This window comes from Hypanus sabinus, chromosome 1, assembly GCF_030144855.1.
Source record: "Hypanus sabinus isolate sHypSab1 chromosome 1, sHypSab1.hap1, whole genome shotgun sequence".
NCBI lineage: Eukaryota > Metazoa > Chordata > Chondrichthyes > Myliobatiformes > Dasyatidae > Hypanus > Hypanus sabinus.
In genome coordinates this window covers 103,620,183-103,643,908 of record NC_082706.1, presented here as the reverse complement: position 1 = coordinate 103,643,908, position 23,726 = coordinate 103,620,183, and the positions used below count along the sequence as shown (strand labels likewise).

Here is a 23,726-nt window from a genome sequence, read left to right as displayed (position 1 = left end):
AGTCATCCCATCTGTGACCCATGATTCTATACGCCCTCATTCGCATACATTCCAGGGAATAAAATCCAGTGTTTTACGTGTTTGGTAAGGACCCCATCCTGCCGTCTCTCTCCCTCCCATTGATTCCCTCTGAAGAGCCGTGCGACCTTCCATGTCTACCCGGCTGCAGCGGACAGCCATCCCTCTCAAAACAGTTCGGCTCTGACAGTGTGGGCACGGCTCACCGCTTGGAGACGGGGTAGACTCGACCTCGTCGCCGGATCGATTGCGTGAGTCTGCCGGCGAACCCGTCCGCGGGCGTTTGGTCGCGTCTGGCCCGACCCGACTCGATTGCTCAGATTGATTGGTGGGGCCTGGCGGTGGTCTCGGAGGCGGCGGGGCCTCGGAGCCGGGTAACGGGGAGTCCGGAACCAGGGCGGCTGATGATCCGCGGGGAGCCGCTATTGCGGCGGTTCTGGGCGCTGAACAGGTGAAAGCGAGCCCATTCCTACCATTAACTCCAGATCCCAGATAAACCCCCGACCCTCTTCCCACCTTAGCCCTTGATCTGAGCACCAGCCTCCATCTCTTGGACCCTGTCAGGGACAAGCCCGGGCCCCTCAGATTGAAAATGCCTCATGTTGAGCCTTGTGGTCGGCAGGCCGGACCCGGGCATTACATACAATGTCCGACCAAGGTCAGCATAATCACAGCAGAAAATCAAAACTCTAGACGCTGCAAGTACTCAGGCGGTCAGGCAGCTTCTGTGCAGAGAGAAACAGAATCGATGTTCCAAGTCAAAGGCCTTTCGACAGAAAGTGAGGAAACAAGTGTTTCAAAATGCTGAGAGGGAGGGATAAAGCAAAGGTCAAATGTGATAGCGCAGCCAGTGTTTCCCAAGCTACTTTGCTGTTTACAGAATTGCCTGTTTAATCGGTTAAAGACGGAGTGAAAACCACAACGGAATATGTAAACGGTAAATACAAAGTGCACTGCAGATGCTGAGGTCAAATCAAGACGTACAAAAAAGCTGTGTAAACGGTGAAGCGCAGGTCAGAGCTGTTCAACTGGACAAAAAGGAGAGTGCTGGAAATGCCAGCACAGCAAGCAGTGTTTCTCTGGGGCTCAAATCAGTTTCCACGTGTTATTTTTAGTCCTCTACCAGTCATCTCTATTCAGTGTCCCCAGGGTCTTGATCCCTTAGCCAGTGAGAACAACATCTGCCTACTCTGTTTATGCCTTTCTGATCTTAAATTCTTTCAAGCTCTCTTAAAACAAATCTGGCTTCTCCAGTACATCCACTTAACTAAAGACCCTAATTCTTGGAATTATTATCGTAAATCTCTTTTGCAACTGTTGTAGGTTGCAACAGGTCATTGATAGGGTGTAGAGCTGGCTGAGATATGGCATAGAGCTTAGACACTTATTAAATGGCAGAAGAACTTAATAACTATTTTGAGTCCGTCTTCACCCTGGAAGACACCACCAGTATGCCACAAATTCAGGAGTGTCAGGGGGCAGAAGTGAGTGTAGTTATTAAGGCAAAGATCCTTGGAAAGCTGAAAGGTCTGAGGGTGGATAAGTCATCTGGATCAGATAAACTACACCCCAGAGTACTGAAAGAGGTAGCTGAAGATATTGTAGGGGCATTAGTAGTGAATTTTCAAGAATCACTAGATGCTGGAATGGTTACAGAGGACTGGAAAATAGCAAATGTCACTCCACTCCTTAAGAATGGAGTGAGGCAGAAGAAAGGAAACTACAGGCTGGTTAGCCTGACTTCAGTGGTTGGAAAGATGTTGGAGTCGATTATTAAGGATGAGGTTTCAGGGCACCTGGAGGCACATGATAAAATAGGCTGAAGTCAGCAAGTCTTCCTTAAGGGGAAATTTTGCCTGACAAATCTGTTGGAATTCTTTGAGGGAGTTACAAAGGACAGTTAGTGGATTTTCAGAAGGCCTTTGACAAGGTGTTGCACATGAAGCTGCTTAACAAGATAAGAGTCCATGGTATTGCGGGAAAGATGCTGGCATGGATAGAAGATTGGCTGACTGGCAGGAGGCAAAGAGTGGGAATAAAAGGGCCTTTTCTGATTGGCTGCCAATGACCAGTGGTGTTCCACAAGGATCTGTTTTGGGACTACTTCTCCACATTATATGGCAATGATTTGAATGATGGGTTTGTGGCCACGTTGGTAAGATGATACAAAGGTAGGTAGAGGGGAAGGTAGTGTTGAAGCAGGGAGTTTGCAGAAGGACTTAAACAGATTAGAATGGAAAAAGAAGTGGCAGATAGAATATAGTGTAGGGAAGTGTATGGTCACGTACTTTGGTAGAAGGAATAAAGACAGAGTGCTTTCTGGGTGGGGAGAAAATTCAAAAATCAGAGGTGCAAAGGGACTTGGGAGTCCTTATGCAGGATTCCCTTAAGGTTAACTTGCAGGCTGATTTAGTGATAAGGAAGATAAATGCAATGTTAGCATTCATTTCAAGAGGACTAGAATATAAAAGCAAGAATGTAATGCTGAACCTATATAAGCCATTGATCAGACTGTACTTGGAGTATTGTGAGCAGTTTTAGGCCCCTTATTTAAGAAAAGATTGGCGTTGCAGAGGTTTCAGAGGAGGTTCATGAGAAAGATTCCGGGAATGAAAGAGTTAATGTATGAGGAGCATTTGATGGCCCTGGGCCTGTACTCACTGGACACCAGAAGAATGAGAGGGGATCTTATTGAAAGCTATCTAATTTTGAAAGGCCTTGATAGAGTGGATGTGGAGAGTGTGTTTCCCAAAGTAGAGGATCTAGGACCAGAGGGCACAACTTCAGAACAGAAGGATGTCCACTTAGAACGGAGATGAGGTGGAATTTATTTAGCCAGAGGGTTGGGAACCTGTGGAACTCATTGCCACAGATGGCTGTGGAGTCTATGACATTGGGTATATTTAAAGCAGAGATTGATAGATTCTTGATTAGTCAGGCATCAAAGCTTACGGGGAGAAAGCAGGAGAATGGGGTTGAGCAGGATAATCAATCAGCCATAATGGAATGGTGGAACAGAGGTCTAGTATAGAACACAATGGCACAGAAAGAGGCCCTTCAGTCCATCTAGTCCATGCTGAACTATTATTTGGCCTTGTCCCATTCACCTGCTCCTAGATCGTAGCCCTCTGGACCTTTCTTATCCATGTGTGGATCCATTTTTCTCTTAAATGTTGAAATCGAACTCCCACCACACTCTGAGTGAAGGAGATCCCCCTCATGTTCCTCTTAAACATCACAGCTCTCTTCTTCAACCCATGACTTCTAGTCTCACCCGACCTCAATGAAAAAAGACTGTTTGCATTTACCTTATCTATGCCCCTCATAACTTGTTATACCTGTATCAAATCTCTTTACATTTCTTACACTCTAACCAAGCAATAAAGTCCTTACCTATACAATTTTTCAGGTCCTCAAACCTAGCAACATTCATGTAAATTTTCTTCACCCTCTTTCAATGAATTATCTGGATACATTTCCTGTAGGTTGGTGACCAAAACTGCATGCAATACTCCAAATTAGATCTCACCAACATCTTATACAACTTCAACATAACACCCGTATTCAGTACGTTGATTTATGAAGGCCAATGTGCCAAAAGCTTTCTTTGTGACTATCTACCTGTGATGCCACTTTTAAGGAATTATGGACCTGTCTTCCCAGATCCTTTTGTTATACTGCACTCAGCAGTGCCCTGCCGTTCACTCTGTAAGGTCCTACCAAAGTGCAACACCTCGCATTTGTCTACATTAAATTCCATCGGCCATTTTTCAACTCCTTGTTCCAGCCGATTCAGATCCCTCTGCAGGCTTTGATAGTGTTCCTTGCTGTTCACTATGCAACCAATCTTGGTGTCATCTGCAAATGCAGTTGGAGTTCAATCTGGAAAATTGTGAAATGGTTCTCTGGAAGGTCAAACAGGGTCAGTGACGGGACTCTTAACAGTGTGGAGAAACGGATCCAAAGGTTCACATCTGTAAATCCCTCCAAGTTGCAGCTCAAGTTAACAGGCCATGGAAGCTTTAGAGAGGATGCAAAAGAAATTTAGCAGGATCCCGCCTGGATTAGAGAGCATGTCTTATGAGGATAGGTAGAATGAGCTAAGGCTTTTCTCTTTGCTGAGGAGGAATATGAGAGCTGATTTACTTTACAAAATGATAAAAGGCATAGATAGAGTTGACAGCCAGAGACTTCTTGCCAGGAGAAAATGACTGTTGAAAGGAGGCATAACTTTGAATGTGTTTGTCTAATGGAGATGTCAGAAGAATGTTTTTTTACACAGAACACGCTTCAAGGGGGTTGGTAAAAGCATACAAATTAGGGGCATGTAAGAAACTCGGTGTGTGGATGAAAGAAAAATGGAGAGCTCTGTAGAAGGAAGGGTTAGATTGACCTTAGATTTGATTAAAGGGTCAGCACCACATCTTGATGGAAAGGCCTGTACTCTGTTCTATGTTCTAACTGTCGTTCGCCTTAGCCTGTGGTCAGTTATAAATAAACCCAGCTGGCTTTTGTTTGAATTGAGTTTGGTTAAGGTGATGGGCATGCAAAGTCGGGATGTTGGATATCCAGTGAACACAAGTCAAAATGATCTATCTGGATTGCTGATTTCCACTGTTCAGCATGGTATGAATCTCTGATGTCTGTTGTTATTTTAGTCCTTGTGCTCAGTATATCTCTCAGGATCCAGCATTTAATCCCTTTCCATCCTTGAGAAGGTGGGTTGGGGAGGGGGGTGAGTCACTCCTTCAGCCAGTACAATCCTGCAGCCATGTCAGTTGTGATCACATTGATTTGTTGCCTTGCCATTGCCCAAGTTGTCTAAAAATCAACTCTCTATGTGGATCACATATAGACCAAACGGGGTAAAGAGGGCAAATTTCTTCCCCTGAATGACGTCAGTGATCCAGATGGGTTGTTATGGCAATCCAATAGTTTTTATGGCTTCATAACTATATTCCAAAAAAATTAATCACATTTAAGTTGCACAACTGCTGTGGTGGGATTTGAACTGGGGTCCCTATTTCTGATGACTGGTCCAGTAATGTAATTGCTGAATCACCACTGCTCTTGTCCCATGTACACTCTAGTTTGTTTTGGGAACTTCTCATTGTCGATTCATACTCTGATCTCTTGAATTGCGGCAGCTAGCTTATAAATATCAACTGCAAGTTAAAGATGGCCAGAATTGTAGGTCTGTTTGCTTCATTGAACATTGTGACCCTGTATGCACACCCAACCTTGGGAATGTTGCCACCAGGAAAGACGGGGATAGCAGATGCTTGAGAATACCTCCTCCAGTTGCTCTTCTCCAAGTCACCCCAGTCCTGATTTGCAAATCTATTGTCGTGCCTCTCTGGTCACTGGGTGTAAATCCTGGGCTCCCTCTCACACTGCAGACTGCAAGCACCTTCACCGGACTGCAGCAGTTCAAAACGCGGCTCATCGCCGCCTCCTCAAGGATAGTTAAGGAGTGGGGAATAAATGCCAGCCTTGACAGTGATGCTTGGGTACTGAAAAATGAATTTTCAAAAATAATTTGATGAAAGATTTTCAACAGATTGACATTGAGGTTATCTGTAGTAACGCCGTAGAATTTTCTTCAAAATGATGCACATGCTTCATTAGGAAAAAAATGAATTAAAACAAGGAAGATCCACGAATAACCATGATTTCTCTTCTTAAATCAGGCTTTGTATCACAGGAGGTAATCAACATGCTCGCTGTGTGAGAACCTTCTCAGTTACTGATGCCATGAATGCACTGAGGCCATTCTACCTCGCTGTACACCCAGATTTCTTTGGCCAACATCCAAGAGAGAGGGTAAGTGGTGTGAGTGGGTGCTGTGCTGAAGAAATGAGTGCCTTGTGAGGTTTGCGAGGGCCCAGTGGCCAGTTATTGGAGCAGCTTTTACTATTCCATCTATAAAATCCTTTGAGTTACAGTACTGAGCAAAAGTCTTAGGCACATGTATATAGCTAAGGAGCCAAGGACTCCTTCACAGTATTGTATTTGTCAGTGTGGGGTGGAGGGCAAGTTTCTAAAATCTGGTGGGAGCAAAGGATGTTGGGAATGGCAAGGGCGGAATGCCGTGGGAAGGTGTGGGACAGGTGGCAGAGAAGGAGTGCCATGGGCAGGGGATGGTGTGGGTGCAGACACACCCAGCCCTGAGATGCCAGGCAAAGTCATTTGATTCCAAACAATTGGGTTATTGATCATTTCAGAATGTTTCCCTGGTGCTTTCCACTCCCTCCTTTTCTCCCAACCATGATTCCCCTCTCACAGCCCCCTTCCCACTCTCAGCCCACCATGGAGACTCACACCAGAATCAGGTTTATCATCACTCACATATGTCTTGAAATCTGATATTTGTGGCAGTACAGTACAATACATAAAACTACTACAATACTGCACAAAAGTCATGGGCACCCTAGCTACATACATGTGCCTAAGGCTTTTGCACAATACTGTAGTTCTGCAAGATGCTGTAAGAAAATCTGTTTTTTTTGTGCAGGACGTGAATGAGAATTCCCTCAAGAAGCTGAATAACCATCTGGAGTGCCTGCAGCGACCAGGGCACAGAACTCCTCAACCGACCCAGCTCACTTTCTATGTCAGAGAGTCCGCAGGCAATGCGAGTGCTGCTCAGTGCGTGAATACTTCAGGTCTGTCAAGTCAGTTGTCATATTGACGTGATTTCACTTGCAACATGCTTGACTTAAAGCCTTTATCAGAATAGTTTTGGTATGTGGAGCCTCTATCACTGATCACGAAGCAGGACACAACTGGAGGCTATAGAAGTGTATGGCATGGAAACAGGCCATTCAACCCAGCTCATCCATGCCAACCTGTGAGAACTTAGTCCATCGCACTCTGTACCACGTGATTCACGTGCTGATCTCAACATTTTTCACATGCTGTTGGCAACTTTGCTACCACCACTCTATCAAGCAGGCTCTCCCGGTACACACCCCTCTCTGGGTGAAAAGGTTCCCCCTCAGATCCCATCTGAATCTGTTACCCCATACCCTAAGCTTGCGTGCTCTAGTATTGTCTTTCTCTAATTTGGGAAAGAATTCCTGTATCGTATCCATATTGTATACATGTCAATTGTGGTGTACCCATTCATCCCCTCCAGTCCAGGGAGAACAGACCCAGCTTCTCCATAACTGGACAGAGTCTCTGCTCATCACCTCTTGCCTCGCTACTGAATCAGGAATTGTTTGGCTTTAGTCCTGGTCCAGGACCATGAGCAGGATGAATGGGTCCAATTGAAGAGTAGTCAGTGGGCTGAATCACCTCTTCTTGTGTGGATTTCACAATGCACTTTAGTAAGTTTGTTTTAATAAGATCAATAAACAATTATTTTGCTTAAGCTGAAAAGTTAAAGGCAAATGATTTATTTCAGGATTTCGAATTGTCAGCTTCACCCTTCATACCCAGGACCTTCTCAGTACTGTTGTAAATATCTTGAAATCCTGCAGTTTATCCAGTGATCATGTTCAGCACTCAGAGCTTGCTGTGGGCTTCTCTCATCAAAGTGGAACCATTCCATTCCATCGACCCGTCCGGTGGGATAAGACATATTACACCTTCACAGGATACCGGGACCCAGAGGAGGAGCTGGGTTCTGCTCAGCAGCTGGAACCTACACTCAGGTATGAATGCCTCCATATTCTCAGAGAATAGGTTGTGTTTCATCTGGTGAAAGTTGTTGGAATTTTACTCTGGGGCTCAGTGTGCAGACTCCTTGCCTGTGGGTAAGGTTTATGTGTTTTATCTGCACTGCTGGGACTTCAGCAGCCTGCCCAACCGTCACCTCGGTGTTGGTGCAGAATACAAACTGATAACCCACTCCTCTCTCAAGTGGATGTGAAAGAGTTCACAGCCTCCTTAACACACAACTCACATGACTGGAACAGAATCTCAAGTCAGAAACCTTAAGTCACAAGAACACAATTAGATCATTTGGCCTATCAAGTCTGTTCCACCGTTCAAACTGATTTATTATGTCACTCGACTGCATTCTCTGCCTTCTTTCCATAACCTCCTGACTAATCAAGAACCTATCAACCTCAGCTTTAAATATACACAGTGACTTGTCCTCCACAGCTGTCTGTGGCAGCTGATTCCACAGATTCTCTCCCTATGGCTAAAGAAATTCCTGCTCATCTCATTTCTGATGGGATATTCTTGTATTCTGCGGCTGGGCCCTCTGGTCCTGGACTCTCCCACTCCCACAGGAGCAGGAGTCACCCTTCCCCACCCCCTCAGGCCCCTGAAGCCTGCCTGCCATTCACTATGATCATAGCTGATGTCTCCTGGGACTGTGTTGGTGTTTTGAAAGGGCTCCCGGTCACCTGACAAACTTCGCCCCCACTGTACTACATGGTAACTTTTGACGGCTCATGTCTGTGGATTCCCAGGTCCTGCTGAACACCCAAGTGGCTCGCCCTTTTAAAGAAAATCTTCTATTTTCTTGTCAAAGTGGGTAAGTTCACATGTCACCACGTTAGATTCTATCTGCTGTGTTTTCTCTCTCGCTCTCACTCAACCACTGCAGAGCCCACTAGCTTTGTATGGTCAGCATATTAGCATACGTTCCATCCTCACAGTCATTGTTTCAGAATGCAGGTGCTGAGGCCCCTCCACTGATCCCTGTGGCAGTGTGTGGCCAACTTGTTGAAATTTAGGTAATTCTAGAAACCAGAAATTAGTGTATTTGGACCAGAGAGCCTTTAAGGACCAGTGACACTGATCTTGATGTTCCTTTTGTAGGCTGTGGTTGAATAAAAATGTATCTCTCGCCTTAGAAAGACTGAGTATCAGTCTTCCACTGCGAGATGACCTTCAACGCCTAAAAACAGAGCTTTGTCAGCAACTGGACATAACTGATATCAGGTATGTATGCTGAACACAAACTCAAGAAACAAAGAGAAACACTGTGTCATTTAGAGGTTTTTAAATGTGACCTTGTGTGGTTTATTAATTTGTGATCTTGTGCCTCAGAGGAGTGAACCCCACCTATACCACATCCTGGACATTTCTTTGGCAAGTTCCAATTACATTGCGAGGTGTAGGGCTGAACTAGACCTTTGCAGTCTCTTTGTCCTACTTAACTGACACTCTGATCCTGATTCTGTTCCACCCCTGGCTGTATACTGAAACCCTCACCTGGACTTCTGTTATTTCAGAATTTACCCCGGTCTGTCTCCATTACCTGTCACCAGTTCCCACCTGCCCAGCACCCTCTGTGCTCATTTACATACACCAGCATCCTGATTTTAAATAGAAATTTTTAATTATTTCTTTCAAATCCCTCCATGGGTCTTGCCTTTCTCTCTCTGTAACCTTCTTCACATCTCCGACCGTCATCCATCCTGTACCATCTGGGTTTCCACCACAACTCTGTAAACTCTTAAGCTATGTCACTACCACACTACATCACTCTTGTCTCTTTTAAGTCACTCCACAAAACCTTAACTACTAAGAATTTGGTCATCTTCCCTGGAGTTCCATGTGGATTCATGCAGACTTGGCTTAATGGCTTCATATGGAATGCTACGGGGTATTTTGCCATTGTTTTATAAATATACAGCCACTCATTTATTAAGTCCCAGAGTGTAGGTTTACCTGCAGTGTGTAATAATGTCTGTCAGACTAGTGCTGGTATTGAGGGCTTCAGCTGATCATTAAACGGCCTTCCTGGTTTCACATCGCTGCAGTAAAATACATGAAAAGGTCAGGACTGACCTGTGTCTGAATGAATGAATCATGTCCAGTCATGGTTACTGCTCACATAACTGCTTCAGAGAGTCTCCTGATCTCTGCCAACTGGAAAGCTAAGGGGCAGCAGGTGCATGGGAAGCCACCACATTCACGATTCTTCCCAGCAGCCTAGTTTGGAAATAGATTGTCAATCCCTGTTGCTGGGTCTGATTCTAGAACTGTCTACCTCACTGCAGCTTTCCTTACGCCTTCTCAAGGAGAAAGGTTGGGCCTTGTTGTAATGTCATTACCCAAAAATGGACTTTAGAAGACACACTGTGATCAGTGGACTGGGAGAGAACTGGTATCAATAAGGGAAACCAACTGGATCTTGCACATATTCAAAAGTATAAAGTGGAAAAACTCCACTCACTGTTGCATGGAAAAATCCAGCAGTCAAACCTGGCCATCAGAGGGATTCCCTTCCTTCCCTTGAAGTAAACTGTGGAATCTCTTACCCTCTCCTGGAAAATGGCATACAGACCTCATGTAATATTTCCAGTGAAAGACAGTCCCTCAGATTTAATGGTCAGGTCTCAGGTGTAGTGCTTTAACCCACAAAATCAGAAAAAGTCTGCTTCACTCACGCACCCACACTTCGATAATTGAAGTTGTAAAAATGCTTCTGATCCTTTAGTGCATGGAGCTGTGCTGTGGTAAGTTGATCTTAATTCTGTTTTTGGCTTAGATGGCGGACGAGTTGGGGAGTGTCTCATCGGTGCAGCCAGCTGCACAGCCTGAACCGATTTGCCCAGCAGAACTCTGCAGTCTTGCACAATATCAAAGGTGTGTCTTCAGATACTCACCCACTCTCGTCAGACTGATGGTATGCAAGTAAAACCTGTATTCAGATTTCATTCTGCGCCACCTAACCGCCTTTAACCGCCTCCCACTAACATTGAGGCACAAGAGATGGCTGATGCTGCAGCCTGGAGCAAAAAGCTAAGTGCTGGTGGAGCTCAGCGGGTCAGGCAGCCTCAGTGGAGGGAAAGGAATAGCTGATGTTGTGGGTTGAGCCCCTTCATCTCTTTCAGACCACATGAAGGGTTTCGACCTGAAACACCGACGGTCCATTTCCCTCCACAGATGCTGCTTGACCCACTGAGTTCCTCAAGCTTTTACTTTTGCTTTTGCTTTTACTTTTGCTGCTGACACTGTTTGAAGACCTAACTGTCTGATTTGCCCCCAGGGCTGTTGGTTTGAATATAATCCAATCTTTTTATGAAAAATAAAACTCATAAATCGCTTCTCCAGTGTCTTTCAGCACCTCCACAAGTTCCAAATTGCTGTTAAGCCAATGTGTTGATGTGTGGTGTATTCACTGTTGTGACGCAGGTAACGTGGCTGCCATGTTATGCATAGCAAACTCCCATAAACAGCAATGTTATGACCAGATAATCACTTCTAGTTTCATTAGTATTGCCATTACACTGATGAGAACTTTGTTGACATAGTCTATGGGATGTTTCTGAGGAAAAAGTGAAGGAAGAAGTGCCTCCATTAAATGAGTCCTCCATGGCACGGTGTCTTTAACAGTGTGACTCTCCCCCAGCACTGTGTGGCTCACAGTCTGAAATGTTAGTCTTTATCTTAGGAGTGGGGCAGGACTTGATTTTGCCCTGGGGGTAAGATTGCTGACCCCTGAGCAGAACATTTCCTCTGGCTGAGCTGCCATGAATAAGGAGATTGGCTTCTCACAGATGAGGTCAGGGAGCCTTGAAAGCAAAGGGTGACTGAAACCTGGGAATCAGAGGATAGTCAGGATCTCCGGGAATTCTGTTGGCTTAGAGCATTGAAAGAGGTAGAGCACAGGAGGATAACCAATTTGAGCTGTAGGTCTGCCATGATCCTTTTGAATACAGGAATGGCCTCATGGGGCAGAATGGCCTCTGCAAGAGCCTTTCTTCTCTCTTTCAGTACGTGTGCTCACTGACCGTGACTAAAGGCATTGCAGGAGGCTTGTTGGCTGTTACTGAGGTTTGTAGGGATAAGAACATTCTCAGCCAGCTGGACAGCAGTGGACATGTCAACGCTAAATGTTAACTGTCCACTCCCCCCCATCTCCTTAGATGATGCCTGGCCACTGATCTCCAGAGTTTTGTGTGTTGCAGTGGAGGGGTGTTGGAGGATGGTAAGGCCATCTGTGTTGAAGACTGAAGACTGGTTGAGGGGAGACAGTTTACCTTGGTCACTTTGAATCTATGTGTGTCTTTGGCAAAGTAGCGAAGACCAAGAGGAGCCTTAGTGGAAGTGTTCAAATAATGATACTGCAGATAAGAAAGAAGTATCTCCTGTGGTAAATGGGTTTGTAACCAGAAGACACAGAGTGAAGGAATTGGCAAAGGTAATAGGTGGCAATGAGCAATAATTTGTACAGTGATTGTGATCTGGGAAATCATGGTAGGCCTGTGTGGAGAGAGGGGACTGGGAGTAACTGAGACTCTTCAAATTTTGAACAGGTAGGATGTGTGGAAAGCCCTCATAATGTACAGTATCACACTGTGATATTGTGTTTAGAAGACCTTCTTGGTGCTGTGATGATGGAGAACTTCGGGGAAGTTCAAGCAAGGCAAGTATTGGGACGTGTGAAGCCAGCTGTTCACGTTTCCAGATGGGAATTAGAACGAGGTGGCAGCACTCAATTCACTCACATACTCGGTCACAAACATCTCTGAGCTGGCTAGCCTTGTGCTTCCTACTGCAGGAGGTTGCAGAGAATCTGCCTCTGTAACTTAGAACTACTACGTGTCTGAGAACTAATCAGATTTTATGCTTCTGATTGGCCCAGGTTTTTCTCAGTTCTGACTCTTTGGGGAAGGTCTGAGCAGAGGAAGAGTCATGCGTCCTAGGACCTTCTGCTCCTCTCTCAATGCTGTACACTTTCCCAAGCTTTTCACTCATGCTGCAGGTTCCTGTTCAACCCTAACCCTTGGGCTCTAACATTGAAACCACAGGGTTTTCCTGGAAATTGCAAGTGAACTATGGTGTGCTTTTAGCTTCTGTCCTGTACTCTGCTGCTAGCTCCATTTGCTTTGCACCAAGACATTGCTCTAATGCTTCAGATTTCTCAAGCTAACCTGTCTCTTTTGAGCTAACATAAGAGTTCATTAACTTTGATTTATAACTGTGCCATAAACTAATTGTTACTTTCCTCTCTCCCTCCCCCCCACCCCCCGAGCATTTTCCTTATCCCTCCTCACCTCCTTATCTATTCTGTTACTTTGAAAAACAAAGAGGTGGTCAGTCCTTTGAATTATCTCATTAACGCAATGCGCTTGCTTTAATTAAACATCCCTGGAATTCTGTCCCTCTCAAATTTGAAAATTGAAATTGACCCTCTCCATCACCAGTGTTTGGAGAGATGAGAGGAGGCGGGTAGAGAATGGGACTGGAGGTGAGTTCCAGATCTTCACTGGTATGAAGTTTATTTCCTGAATTTTGTTGCGCCTTTTGTTACTGACACCACCTATCTCCTGACTAAGTCCTTAAATCAAATTAAACACCGTTAGAACGACTCCCACCCTTTTTCTTCCAAATGCAGGGACCACACATCCATTTTAATCCTGGTATCCACATAATAATTCTGCACTGCGATCCTCATAACGCCCTTCCTGAGATGTGGTGACTGTAATCTTGAATTGGGTCCAATCAGTTTCAAACAGAAGTCTGTGGTACATTTTCTGCATTACTTGTTGAAGTAAACTGCTTATGCTGTGTTCTGGATTTGGCTGTTTTCTGCACAGGGTGTACAATAATTTTTGCAGAGCACTCTGGAATGAATGCCGCAGGGCAGATTATGTTGGGAACTGTAGATGTCCATCATCACTGGACAAAAGTAAGTCAAACTAATTAGTAACAGTTACAAACATTTTTAGGTACAGCTTGTGCATATTTGTGTGTTCAGTATTTTGGTACTGATAATTGTATTGTCTCAGCTTAGTCTGGCTGTGCCCACTTCATGGTCATAGGAAGATGCAATGCTAGTTAATAAAGATTATCTGACCCTTCATCTTGTTGTTACATGGGAAACAACTTCCAGTTATACACCAACAAATCTTTGATAGCAAGATGTGATAGCAAGGATCAATGGCTTAAAAATAGTCAAAAGGTTAACTCTTAGCAAGTGGTTTAAAAGAGAAAGGTTTAGAGAAGAAATTTCAAACATTAGGAACTTGGCAGCTGGAAGCACCAATGGTGCAGTAATTGAACCCTGGGACCTTTAAGATGTAGAATTAGAGGTGTCCATAGATGAGCAGGCTTTTGGCCTGGATGAGTTTCTGGAGGTTGGGAAGGGTCTATCTGTGGAGGAGTTAAAGCCAGCATGAGACTTATTTGCAGTTTGCACATTGAGCCATGATTTGATCTAGAGAGCAAAGAGTAGTGAAAAGTGAGCAGGACTTGGTGCTAATGAAGACAGTTGATATTAGGGTGAGTAGCAAATTCCGTAAGAGGTGAGAGGCCAGTGACGAATGTAACAAAGGAATAAGGTACTTGAGATATGTGTAAATGCACCAAAAATTATTGCAATAAATCTTTAACCTGTTCTTACTTGAAGCTGTTGGAGAGGTTGCCTACCTACTGTGATCTTCACCGCCATGTTTGCTTGTTGGAAGAGAGGATCAGCTTCCTTCTGGGAGACATGGAGTTAATTTACAATGAAGAACTGCAGCCTGCAATGATGCTAGAGGATTATTACAGAGTGTTAACAGCCTTCCATCAGAATCTGACTGTCAGCCGACCTCTGTTTCACCCACGAAGTCTAAAAGGACTGCAGATGATTCTAGAAAAGTGAGTGACTGCAAACAAAGTCTGATCCGTGAGTGTCTGAGCTTTGCCTCTGAAATTGTTATGGTACTGTGCGTGACTTGCTCTGCAACCTGAAATAGAAAACCTACAACACAATACAGGCCCTTCAGCCCACAAAGCTGTGCCCAACATGTCCTTAGAAATTACCTAGGGTTACACGTGTCCCTCCATTTTTCTAAGCCCCATGTACCTATCCAGGAGTCTCCATCGTTTGCGCCTCCACCATCATCGCCGGCAGCCCACTCCACGCACTCACCACTCTCTGCATAAAAAAAAACTTACCCCTGACATGTCCTCTGTATCTACTTCCAAGCACCTTAAAACTGTGCCCTCTCATGCTGGCCATTTCAGCCCTGGGAAAAAGCTTCCGACGATCCACATGATCAATACCTTTCATCATCTTGTATACTTCTATCAGGTCACCTCTCATCCTCCGTCACTCCAAAGGAGAAAAGGCCGAGTTCACTCAACCTATTCTCATAAGGCATGCCCCCCAGTCCAGGCAACATCCTTGTAAATCTCCTCTGCACCCTTTCTATGGCTTCCACATCCTATAGTGAGGCGACCAGAACTGAGCACAGTACTTCAAGTGGGGTCTGACCAGGGTCCTATATAGCTGCAACAATTGTAAATGGGCGGGGTCTGAAAAGTCCAAGGATAATTTTGCTTAGCATGCTGCAAGAGAGTTGCTCAATCTGTGAGTAGGCATCTCAGCTGCATTTAATTTCAGTTGTATTTATATAATGGAGAACTGGCTTTCTACTTGTAAGCAGCAGTTGCAAATGTACACAGTGAAATGGCCCCTTGATCCTGCTCAGCTCAGATTAATGGCTGATCTAGTTGTAACCTTAGCTCCTCACTCCTGCCCCTTGCTTATGTAACCCTGCCACCTGGCTCATATACAAACTTGTCTCGTTAGCTAACTCTGCTAACGGCCATGTCACTCAGCAGTGAGAAGGCCACCTTTCATAAGCAAAATACATCTAGGGTCAGTATGATTTGGGGTTCAACCAAACAGAAAAGTTGGGAGGTTCCAGTTGAGGAACTTTGATTGTGGTGAATGCTGTGCAAATACTGCCCTATGCACAGTTATCAAGCACCAGGAAATAACAGATCATACACTGGCATAAAACTACAAAGGAAGTATATTTACCAATATTTCAACTTTAACAGACAGTTAACAGAAAAAAAGAAGAATAAAAGGGCCTATCACAGTTAAACTAGTCCAATCGTGCACATAAATGTTGGAGCTCATTACTGTAGTAGTTGGGTGTATTGCTTTACCCACGCACTGAACCCATGTTCTGCGTGAGAGACACCAGCCACAGTCAAAACTTCCCTCAAAGACCATCTTGAATGAACTGGCTAACTCAGGAGTAATGGCACTTATTCCTTGGAACCATTTGTCTACACAAAATACTATTTACAATGGGGTCTCTCCTTCAAGTGGTGTTCTGCAGTTTCCCTTGTGCCCCGCTCTGCAGCTCCTGCCAGAAGACCCCAAACCAGACTACTATCTTTCAGAAATCTGATCCCACCCAGCTCTCTCAAATCTTCCATCACATCCCACTGAGCAGAAAGTTACAACGTGAACCAAGACAAACCCAATTGTCTGACACAATATTCCTAAATTGGACAAAATGGTTCCTTATCTTAGCCAAAGCCAAAACACTCTTAAGAACAGGATACACTAATTTGCAGAAAAGTATTAAAATAAAAACACCTCACAGCATAGCAATAGAAATCTTAACCAAGGCGTTACACTTAACATGTATATGTCTACCTTGTTCTTAAACCTTGCTTCCATTCTCCTTTCACAGACTCTGAGTTCTCTGACAGAAAAAATAATTGCTTTGTCCCTGTCCCATCTCCAGTTCCACTGTTATTTCAAAAGTGCCAAGTTATTTTCTGGTCTCATGACTTTTACTAGGATGAGAAATAATAACCTTTTGCTCATGATTCTACCAATCTTTTGAAGAGCAGAGGACTAACTTACATCCTAGTGAATAGTTATCTCTCAGCAGCCAAAAATAATTAACAGTTGTCACATTGCTCTTTCTGGGCACTTGTTTCTGCAATTTGATTCTGACATTTCCTCTAATCGCTCTTTAAAAGCAATACTTTGATTGTGACATTCTGAGGTTATGAGACACGGTCAGGGTCATGTTTTAAATGTTCCTTTGTCCTTCTCCATTCTTTCAACTGTGTCCACTAACCAGATGTTGTTCTGTCATTTCAGAGGTTCTTCTGCACCTAGTCTTCTTAGGACAGGCCAGCTGAGAGTGCCCGTCACTTGTGACCCCACTACCTTGCAGTGGTTTATTCTGAGCCATGCCCAGACAGCCAGAGATTTCCTGAGGAGCGAGGAGGAGTAAGTGAAAGATTCTAACCTGTCACACACTAAAAATGAGAGAACATAACCTGAAAGCAGTCCACTAGGAGTGGGATATGTGATCTAGGTGTCACATTGACACACTGCATGCTTGCACATGAGGTGTGTCCAGTGTGGTTTTGGGAACTGGGTGAGTTACTTAATTGTTTCTCAACTTGTGACTTACAGTAGAATGGAAATGGGAATCAAACCAGTTGGTGCGCTGCTACCAATTTTAGTTATCCTTCTCAAATGATTATTTCATTGCTGTAAAAGTATATGCAACTTCAAACACTAAAATTTGTGTTTCTCTCTATAGCCTTGTATTCCTTTCTCCTTCTCTAGCTTCCTCTTCAATATGTCTATGCTATTCACCTATCACATGTGATAATGTTGTCCTGAATTCCTACAGATTTATCAATGACCATCTCAATTTTGACACTCTTGTGTAGCACCTTGGGATATTTACCAATGTAAAATGTTACCCAGCTGCTCTCATTAGAAGCCTGTCCATTCTAGGTTAAGGATACTACTGACTTGCTGAGATTTGTTCAAAATAAGCAAAATAGAAGACTCTGAAGATTTGCCACCTGTCTTACGTCTAAGTTCCCTGAAATTGATACACAATTTATGCCTGAAAGTCACTAATCACCCTTTTCCAACAAGTTCTAGGCCTGTTGTGGCATGAATGAAATCACTGGAGAGAGTGTTACTGGTAGATACAAAGCAGCTTCTTTATTCAAAGAAACAAGGTTCAGCAGGCATCATACAGACGGAGACGCTTTCTGTGGAAAGGTCTGCTAGCCTAATGTGAGCTCGATGTTTATTTGCTAAGCACAAAGGACAATTCATATTTACAAGTATAGACAATGCTTTCTTTTGAAGCTACATACAAAACATCACAACTTCTGACTTTATCCATTCCTTCCAATGCCAGCATGTCTGGGCTGGTATTCCCAGCCTTTAGGAATACAAGTTAAATCCAACAATACATGAATTTGGTATTTTACATGCTAACAGAGGACAATTCATATTTACAAAGTATAGGTAACGCTGTCTTTGAAACTACCTGTAAACTTCACACTTTCATCCGCAGCATCTGGGCTAGTATTCCGGTATTCACAGCTTTTAGGAACAGCATTGTTACAAATGAACTGGGTTCATAGCTTTTAGGAAATGCATTGTTATGAACTCAATCCACAGTACTTTGTCAGAGAACAGAAGACTGGTGGCCAAAGTCATTTAAATGTAAATGAATCATCGACCCAAAAACTTACTCTAACAAGGCCCACATGTTTCTACTGCAGAATATAATGGACTCTTTTTTCCCCCAACCCAATAGGTTAAAAATAGAACAGGAAGATCTTCTCAAAGCTTGCACAGAGAAGTTTTGGCTCAAGAGACTGTACAAGGAGCAAAGTGTATCCAGTGAACAGATGATACAGTCATGTAAAAGGCTGCTTGAAGAACAGATGGAGCTACCTGGGATACACCTGTGCATTTCACATTTCTATTCAGTGTTACAGGATGGTGACTTGTGCATTCCCTGGGACTGGAAAAAGTAGATTGGAAAAAAAAAGCAGAGGGAACAGTTGGGTGGTTTCTGCTAGGATGGAGCAGTGCCAAGTGACTACCTGAAATTCAGGTGAAAACTGGACACCTGCGTGTTTTTTTTTGGAAGTGCAGTTGACATCCAGGGCTGGGCAATTCTAGCTTGGCAACTGTATTCTGATTTGTGCAAATATAACAGCATATAATATGCCAAATGTGATGAGTCCCACCAGTTCTTTCATCCTTCTCCCTGGTTCTTGTTATTGAGAGTGCAGCCAGTTCATATTTCAAGCAAGAGGATTCTCAAGCCTCCTTCAGTGAAGGAAATACGAATGCAAGCAGTTTTTGGCTGAGATTTTGAAGCTTCACAAAGGATTGTGGAACTTACCTGTTCTCTCAGCAGGAATCTGTGCAAGATTAGTGAAATCTTGGTGATTACGAGAATGCTTAAATAAGGAAGAGTACAATGATGCTTGGGCTTAGCCAATGATAGCCCAGAATTGTACTGCAAAGAAATTCCTCCAAGATCCATAGGAGAAAATAACAGCAAGTACCATCCAAAGAGGAAAGAAAGAGACATGGCACTACAGGTGCTGTTATCTGCTGGAGCAACTCAGCAGCTTGAGCAGCATCAGAAAAAGGAACAGTTCTTCATTTTCAAAATAAGTCCTTTCCTGATGAAGGAGCTGCAGATACATTTGACCCACAGACCCAGAAGCTGAGCTGTCATAACCCTTCATTGAACTGAAGTCCTTGAGATGGTCTGTACCCGGTCTGGGTTGGTTATGTGTTGTAGAATTGCTGCCTCTGTTGTGCTTTGTTCTGTTGACGTCAATTCTTCAGCAGGACACCTTCACAAATGAAGCTAGTTTATCAACTGCAAGCAGAATATAACATTACTACCGATTACAACCCCGTCACCATTCAAGAGAAGTGATTTCGGTGCTCCCTATCCAAATGATTTTGTTACAGCACGACATGTTGGATTACCTTAAAGTCATTTTCAAAGTCAAATGGTTAATTATACAGTGATTAGCAACTTGATGTAAAGTGCTACAGTGGATTCTGGTTAATTGGGGCAGCCACGTATTTGGAACAACTCTTAAAGAACAATATTGGGAAATAAGTCAGGACTCCCTTTGTTTATTTGTAATGTTATGCTGCTTAACTGAGACAGGAGACTGTTACCAAACAGGTTTCACCTAGAATCTGTGGCATGCACTTGGACGGCCATTAGGCATTACGTGAACACTTTATAAATAGCATCGGATGTGTGTGTGTGTTCAAAAAGCAGGGATTTTTGTCACTGATAGTTGGTGAGAAATAAGCAGTGAGACAATTGAGAACTGTTTTCCTCACTGCGGTTTCAAATATTCAGAATTGGGGATGCCAAAAGCGGCTGGGAGTGAAAATTAAACTATTTTGCTACCAGTAAGTTAGGAACTACCAAGTATTTGAAGGCAATGACAATCATCTTGAAATTTACAAAGAAAATGAAGGTTTGGAGAATACCATCGTCAAAAGCATTATATGGAGGCAGTTCATTACACTAGGTGTCTGTGCTGAACTTGTTGATTTACAGTCAAACAAAAGAGCACAGCAGTGTACACTGGATGAATTCCTCTGATTATTATGAACTAACACACAGTTTTATAGTATTGTAGCAGTATGGGTAGTGTTCTAATTTGTTCTGTATTTTGTTTAAATACATAATTTGTTACTTAGATAAACAATAGTTTGTCATTTTTTGCCTTTTTTACAAATGCCATGAAACTTCAGCTAATTGGAGCAGCTGTTTAATTGGGCCAAAATCTATTGGGCCCAATGTGTCTCAATTAGCCAGATTCCTCTGTTAATGTTCAAGCTGAACTAATTATTAGCCAAAGAGCCAAACCTTGCCTCTCAACTTCATTTTCTGTTCAAGGTACTTGAGGGCAGAGGAGTATTACAAACTGGACATCTCTTCTTTCGTAATGTTGACAGTTGCACATTGTATTTGAAGCTTTGGTTCTGAAATTCAAGCAGCTGCCAGCGGTCTGTCCACTGCTGCTTCACATTCTCCATTTGCAAATGAACTGTTATCTTCATACCCTTTAGAGTACAAAAACCAGTAAATTAACACACCTCCTTGAACATCAAACAAAGGATATGTTCCAAAAGAGTGAATATCTCTTCAGCACAATCTGCTGAGACACTAGGGCTCTGAATGTTGCTTGCATTTGTTACTAGAAACATTTCATTGACAACAGCATTTCCAGTTCTAACAAGAAACAAGGAATTGGGAGTGGTTTACATTACAGGTTGAGTACCCTTTATCTGAAATCATGTACCGGTAAACAGGTTGCCCCCTGATTAGGTTAGGGTTAAATCAGGGGTTGCTGGTCCTGCAATTCAAAGGGCTGGAAGGGCCTATTCTGTGCTGTCTCTCTAAATAAATAAATAAGATTAAAATCTTTGGGTCCACGTTGCTCTGATTTGAGTTACTGAGCACATGTTCAAGAAAGAGGATTCATACAAGAGTATAATAAGTAGGCCTTAGAGCCCTTCAAAGCTGCTGTGCTATTCACCAAAGTTGTGGCCAATCAATTTCAATTCTACTTTCCTGTCCTATATACTAGTGCTCAAAAATCTGTCCATGGCAGCCTTGGTGATTAAGAACCCACTGCCTTCTCAGGAAAGAATTCCAAAAATTCATAACATTCTGAGTGAGATTTTCCCCTGATCCCAGGCTTAAAAGCTGCAACACACCTATTTGAGATTATGACCTCCTGTTCCTAGACATTCCAACCTCTATCTTAACTGGGTAGGAAAATGGTAGCCGCTTCTTAAGCTGTCCCACATCATGATGACCTCCAGTAAGCATTTCTTCTCTTTCCCTCCTTTCAGAGGCACATAATCTAAGAGAGGCTGTAAAGACACTCCATGAAAGTACAGGCAGTGACCATCTCCACAAGAGAGAATCTCACATTCAATACCTGACAACACCGGGGACTCGGATTTAGTCCTGACATCTGGGTCCTGTCACTGTGGAGTTTGCATGTTCTCCCTGTGACTATATGGATTTCCTCTGGATTCTCTCTACATCCCTAAGGTAGGGTGGCCACTGTAAATTGCCCCTAGTGTGAATGTGAGTGGAAGCATCTGGGAGGAGTTGATGAGAATGTAGGAAGAATCTTTTAAAAAAGTTAATGATGAGCAACTCAAAGCCCTTCACCGTCTACAAGGCACAAAGTCAGGCGCATGATGGGATGCTCTGCTTTTACTCAAATGAGAGCGGCAGGAGGTTAACACCATCTAAAAATAAAGCAACCCACTTGACTGGCATCCCATCAACTGCCTATGTATTCTCTCCCTCCACAAGCAATGTATATTGGCTGCAGTATGTACCTTTTACAAAAGGCATTGTCGTTACTTGCCCAAGCTGCTTTGTAAGCAAATCAGCTTCACTTGTACCACCACCTTACCAATCCGCAACCTCTACCACCGTGGACAAGGACAGCAGGGTCATGATTACACCAAGACTTGTAGGTTCCCTCCAATTCTTGACATCATCCTGTTTTGGAAAAAATGTTGACCTTTCCTTTTACTACATCCAATCCTGGAATTCCTGCTCTAAAACATCATCGATACCTTCAGCAGAAGGACACAGGCTTTCGAAGATGGCTCACATCCACTTTCTTGAGGGAGATAAATATCTTGTTAGCAATGCCTAGATCCTGAAAGTCAAAACAAAATAGTTCCTCCTGAACCCTGTTTCCTCTGACAATCTGTGGCAATCCAGGTGATCACTAGTACTGAATGTTATATGAAAGGCTGCATGCTTTACAGAGAAGGGGCAGCCCAGTGCCACAGCATAGAGCAGAATTAGGCCATCTGGCCCATCGAGTCTGCTCTGCTGTTCAGTCATGGCTGATCCTTTTTTTAAAATCTCCACCTCAACCCCAGTTGACCTGGCCTCCACAGCTGCATGTGGCAACAAATTGCACAAATTCAACTCTCTTTGTCTAAAGAAATTTCTCTGCATCTGTTTTGAAAGGGCGTCCCTCTATCCTGAGGCTGTGCCCTCTTGTCCTAGACTCTCCCACCATGGGGAAACATCCTTTCCACATCTACTCTATCTAGGCCTTTCAATATTAGAAAGGTTTCAATGAGATCCCCCCCTCATCCTTCTGAATTCCAGTGAGTACAGACCCAGAGCTATCAAATGTTCCTCGTATAATAACCCTTTCATTCCTGGAATCATCCTTGTGAACCTCCTCTGGACCCTCTCCAATGCCAGCACATCTTTACTAAGATGAGGGGCCCAAACTGCTCACAGTACTCAAGATGAGGCCTCATAAAGCCTCAGCATTACATCCTTCTTGTATTCTAGACCTCTTGAAATAAGTACTAACATGACATTTGCCTTCCTCACCACCGACTCAACCTGCAAGCTAAACTTAAGGGTGTTCTGCACAAGGACTCCCAAATCCCTCTGCATTATCAAGGATGCATCTCACCCTAACCATGGACTTTCTACTCTCCTCCCATCCGGGAGGCACTACAGGAGCCTCTGCTCCCACACCAGCAGGCACAGGAAGATCTTCTCCCCTGAGGCTGTGACCCTGCTGAACCTCACATCACAGCGCTAAGCATATTGCATTCATATTGCACTGTCTCAGTACTTTTATATTTGTGTGCTGCAGCACTTACTTTTTATTGGCAGTTATTTTGTAAATAACACTGTTCTTTGCATTTCTGGTTAGATGCTAACTGCATTTCATTTGGCTTTGTATCAGTTCTCGGCACAATGACAATAAAGTTTATCTTATCTAATCTAATAGCAGATTCCTGTATTTTCTCCCCATTTAGAAAATAGTTTATTTCTACTACCAAAGTGCATGAGCATGGATTTTCCAACATTGTATTCATTGCCACTCCCTTTCCCATTCTCCTAATCTGTCCAAGTCCTTCTGCAGCCTTCCTGTTTCCTCAACACTACCTGCCCCTCCACCAATCTTTGTATCATCTGCAAACTGGGCAACAAAACCATTTATTCCATCATCTAAATCATTTATATACAGCATAAAAAGCAGTCCCAACACCGACCCTGTGGAACATCACTAGTCACCGGCAGCCAACCAGAAAAGGATCCTTTTATTTCCACTCGCTGCCTCCTACCAATCAGCCAACGCTCTAAACATGTTAGTAACTTTCCAATAATACCATGGGC

At 43.6% G+C, this 23,726-nt stretch overlaps 1 protein-coding gene across 1 annotated transcript; it reads left to right on the top strand.

Annotated features, from left to right (window-relative positions):
• Positions 1-316: 316 nt before the first annotated feature.
• tcaim (T cell activation inhibitor, mitochondrial) lies at positions 317-23,334 on the top strand. Its single transcript, XM_059973288.1, has 10 exons — positions 317-469; positions 5,709-5,841; positions 6,533-6,683; positions 7,427-7,676; positions 8,797-8,919; positions 10,475-10,572; positions 13,530-13,621; positions 14,342-14,574; positions 16,832-16,963; positions 18,306-23,334. The coding sequence occupies exons 1-10, from the start codon at positions 423-425 to the stop codon at positions 18,526-18,528; spliced, it is 1,482 nt and encodes a 493-aa protein (XP_059829271.1). The 5' UTR covers positions 317-422; the 3' UTR covers positions 18,529-23,334.
• Positions 23,335-23,726: the final 392 nt, after the last annotated feature.

Excerpts from the sequence above, each read along its gene's own strand:
- tcaim (XM_059973288.1), top strand. The coding sequence starts at position 423 with ATGATCCGCGGGGAGCCGCTATTGCGGCGGTTCTGGGCGCTGAACAG. Across the intron at positions 470-5,708 it reads CGGTTCTGGGCGCTGAACAG|GCTTTGTATCACAGGAGGTA; the intron begins GTGAAAGCGAGC and ends TTCTTAAATCAG. Across the intron at positions 8,920-10,474 it reads CTGGACATAACTGATATCAG|ATGGCGGACGAGTTGGGGAG; the intron begins GTATGTATGCTG and ends TTTTTGGCTTAG.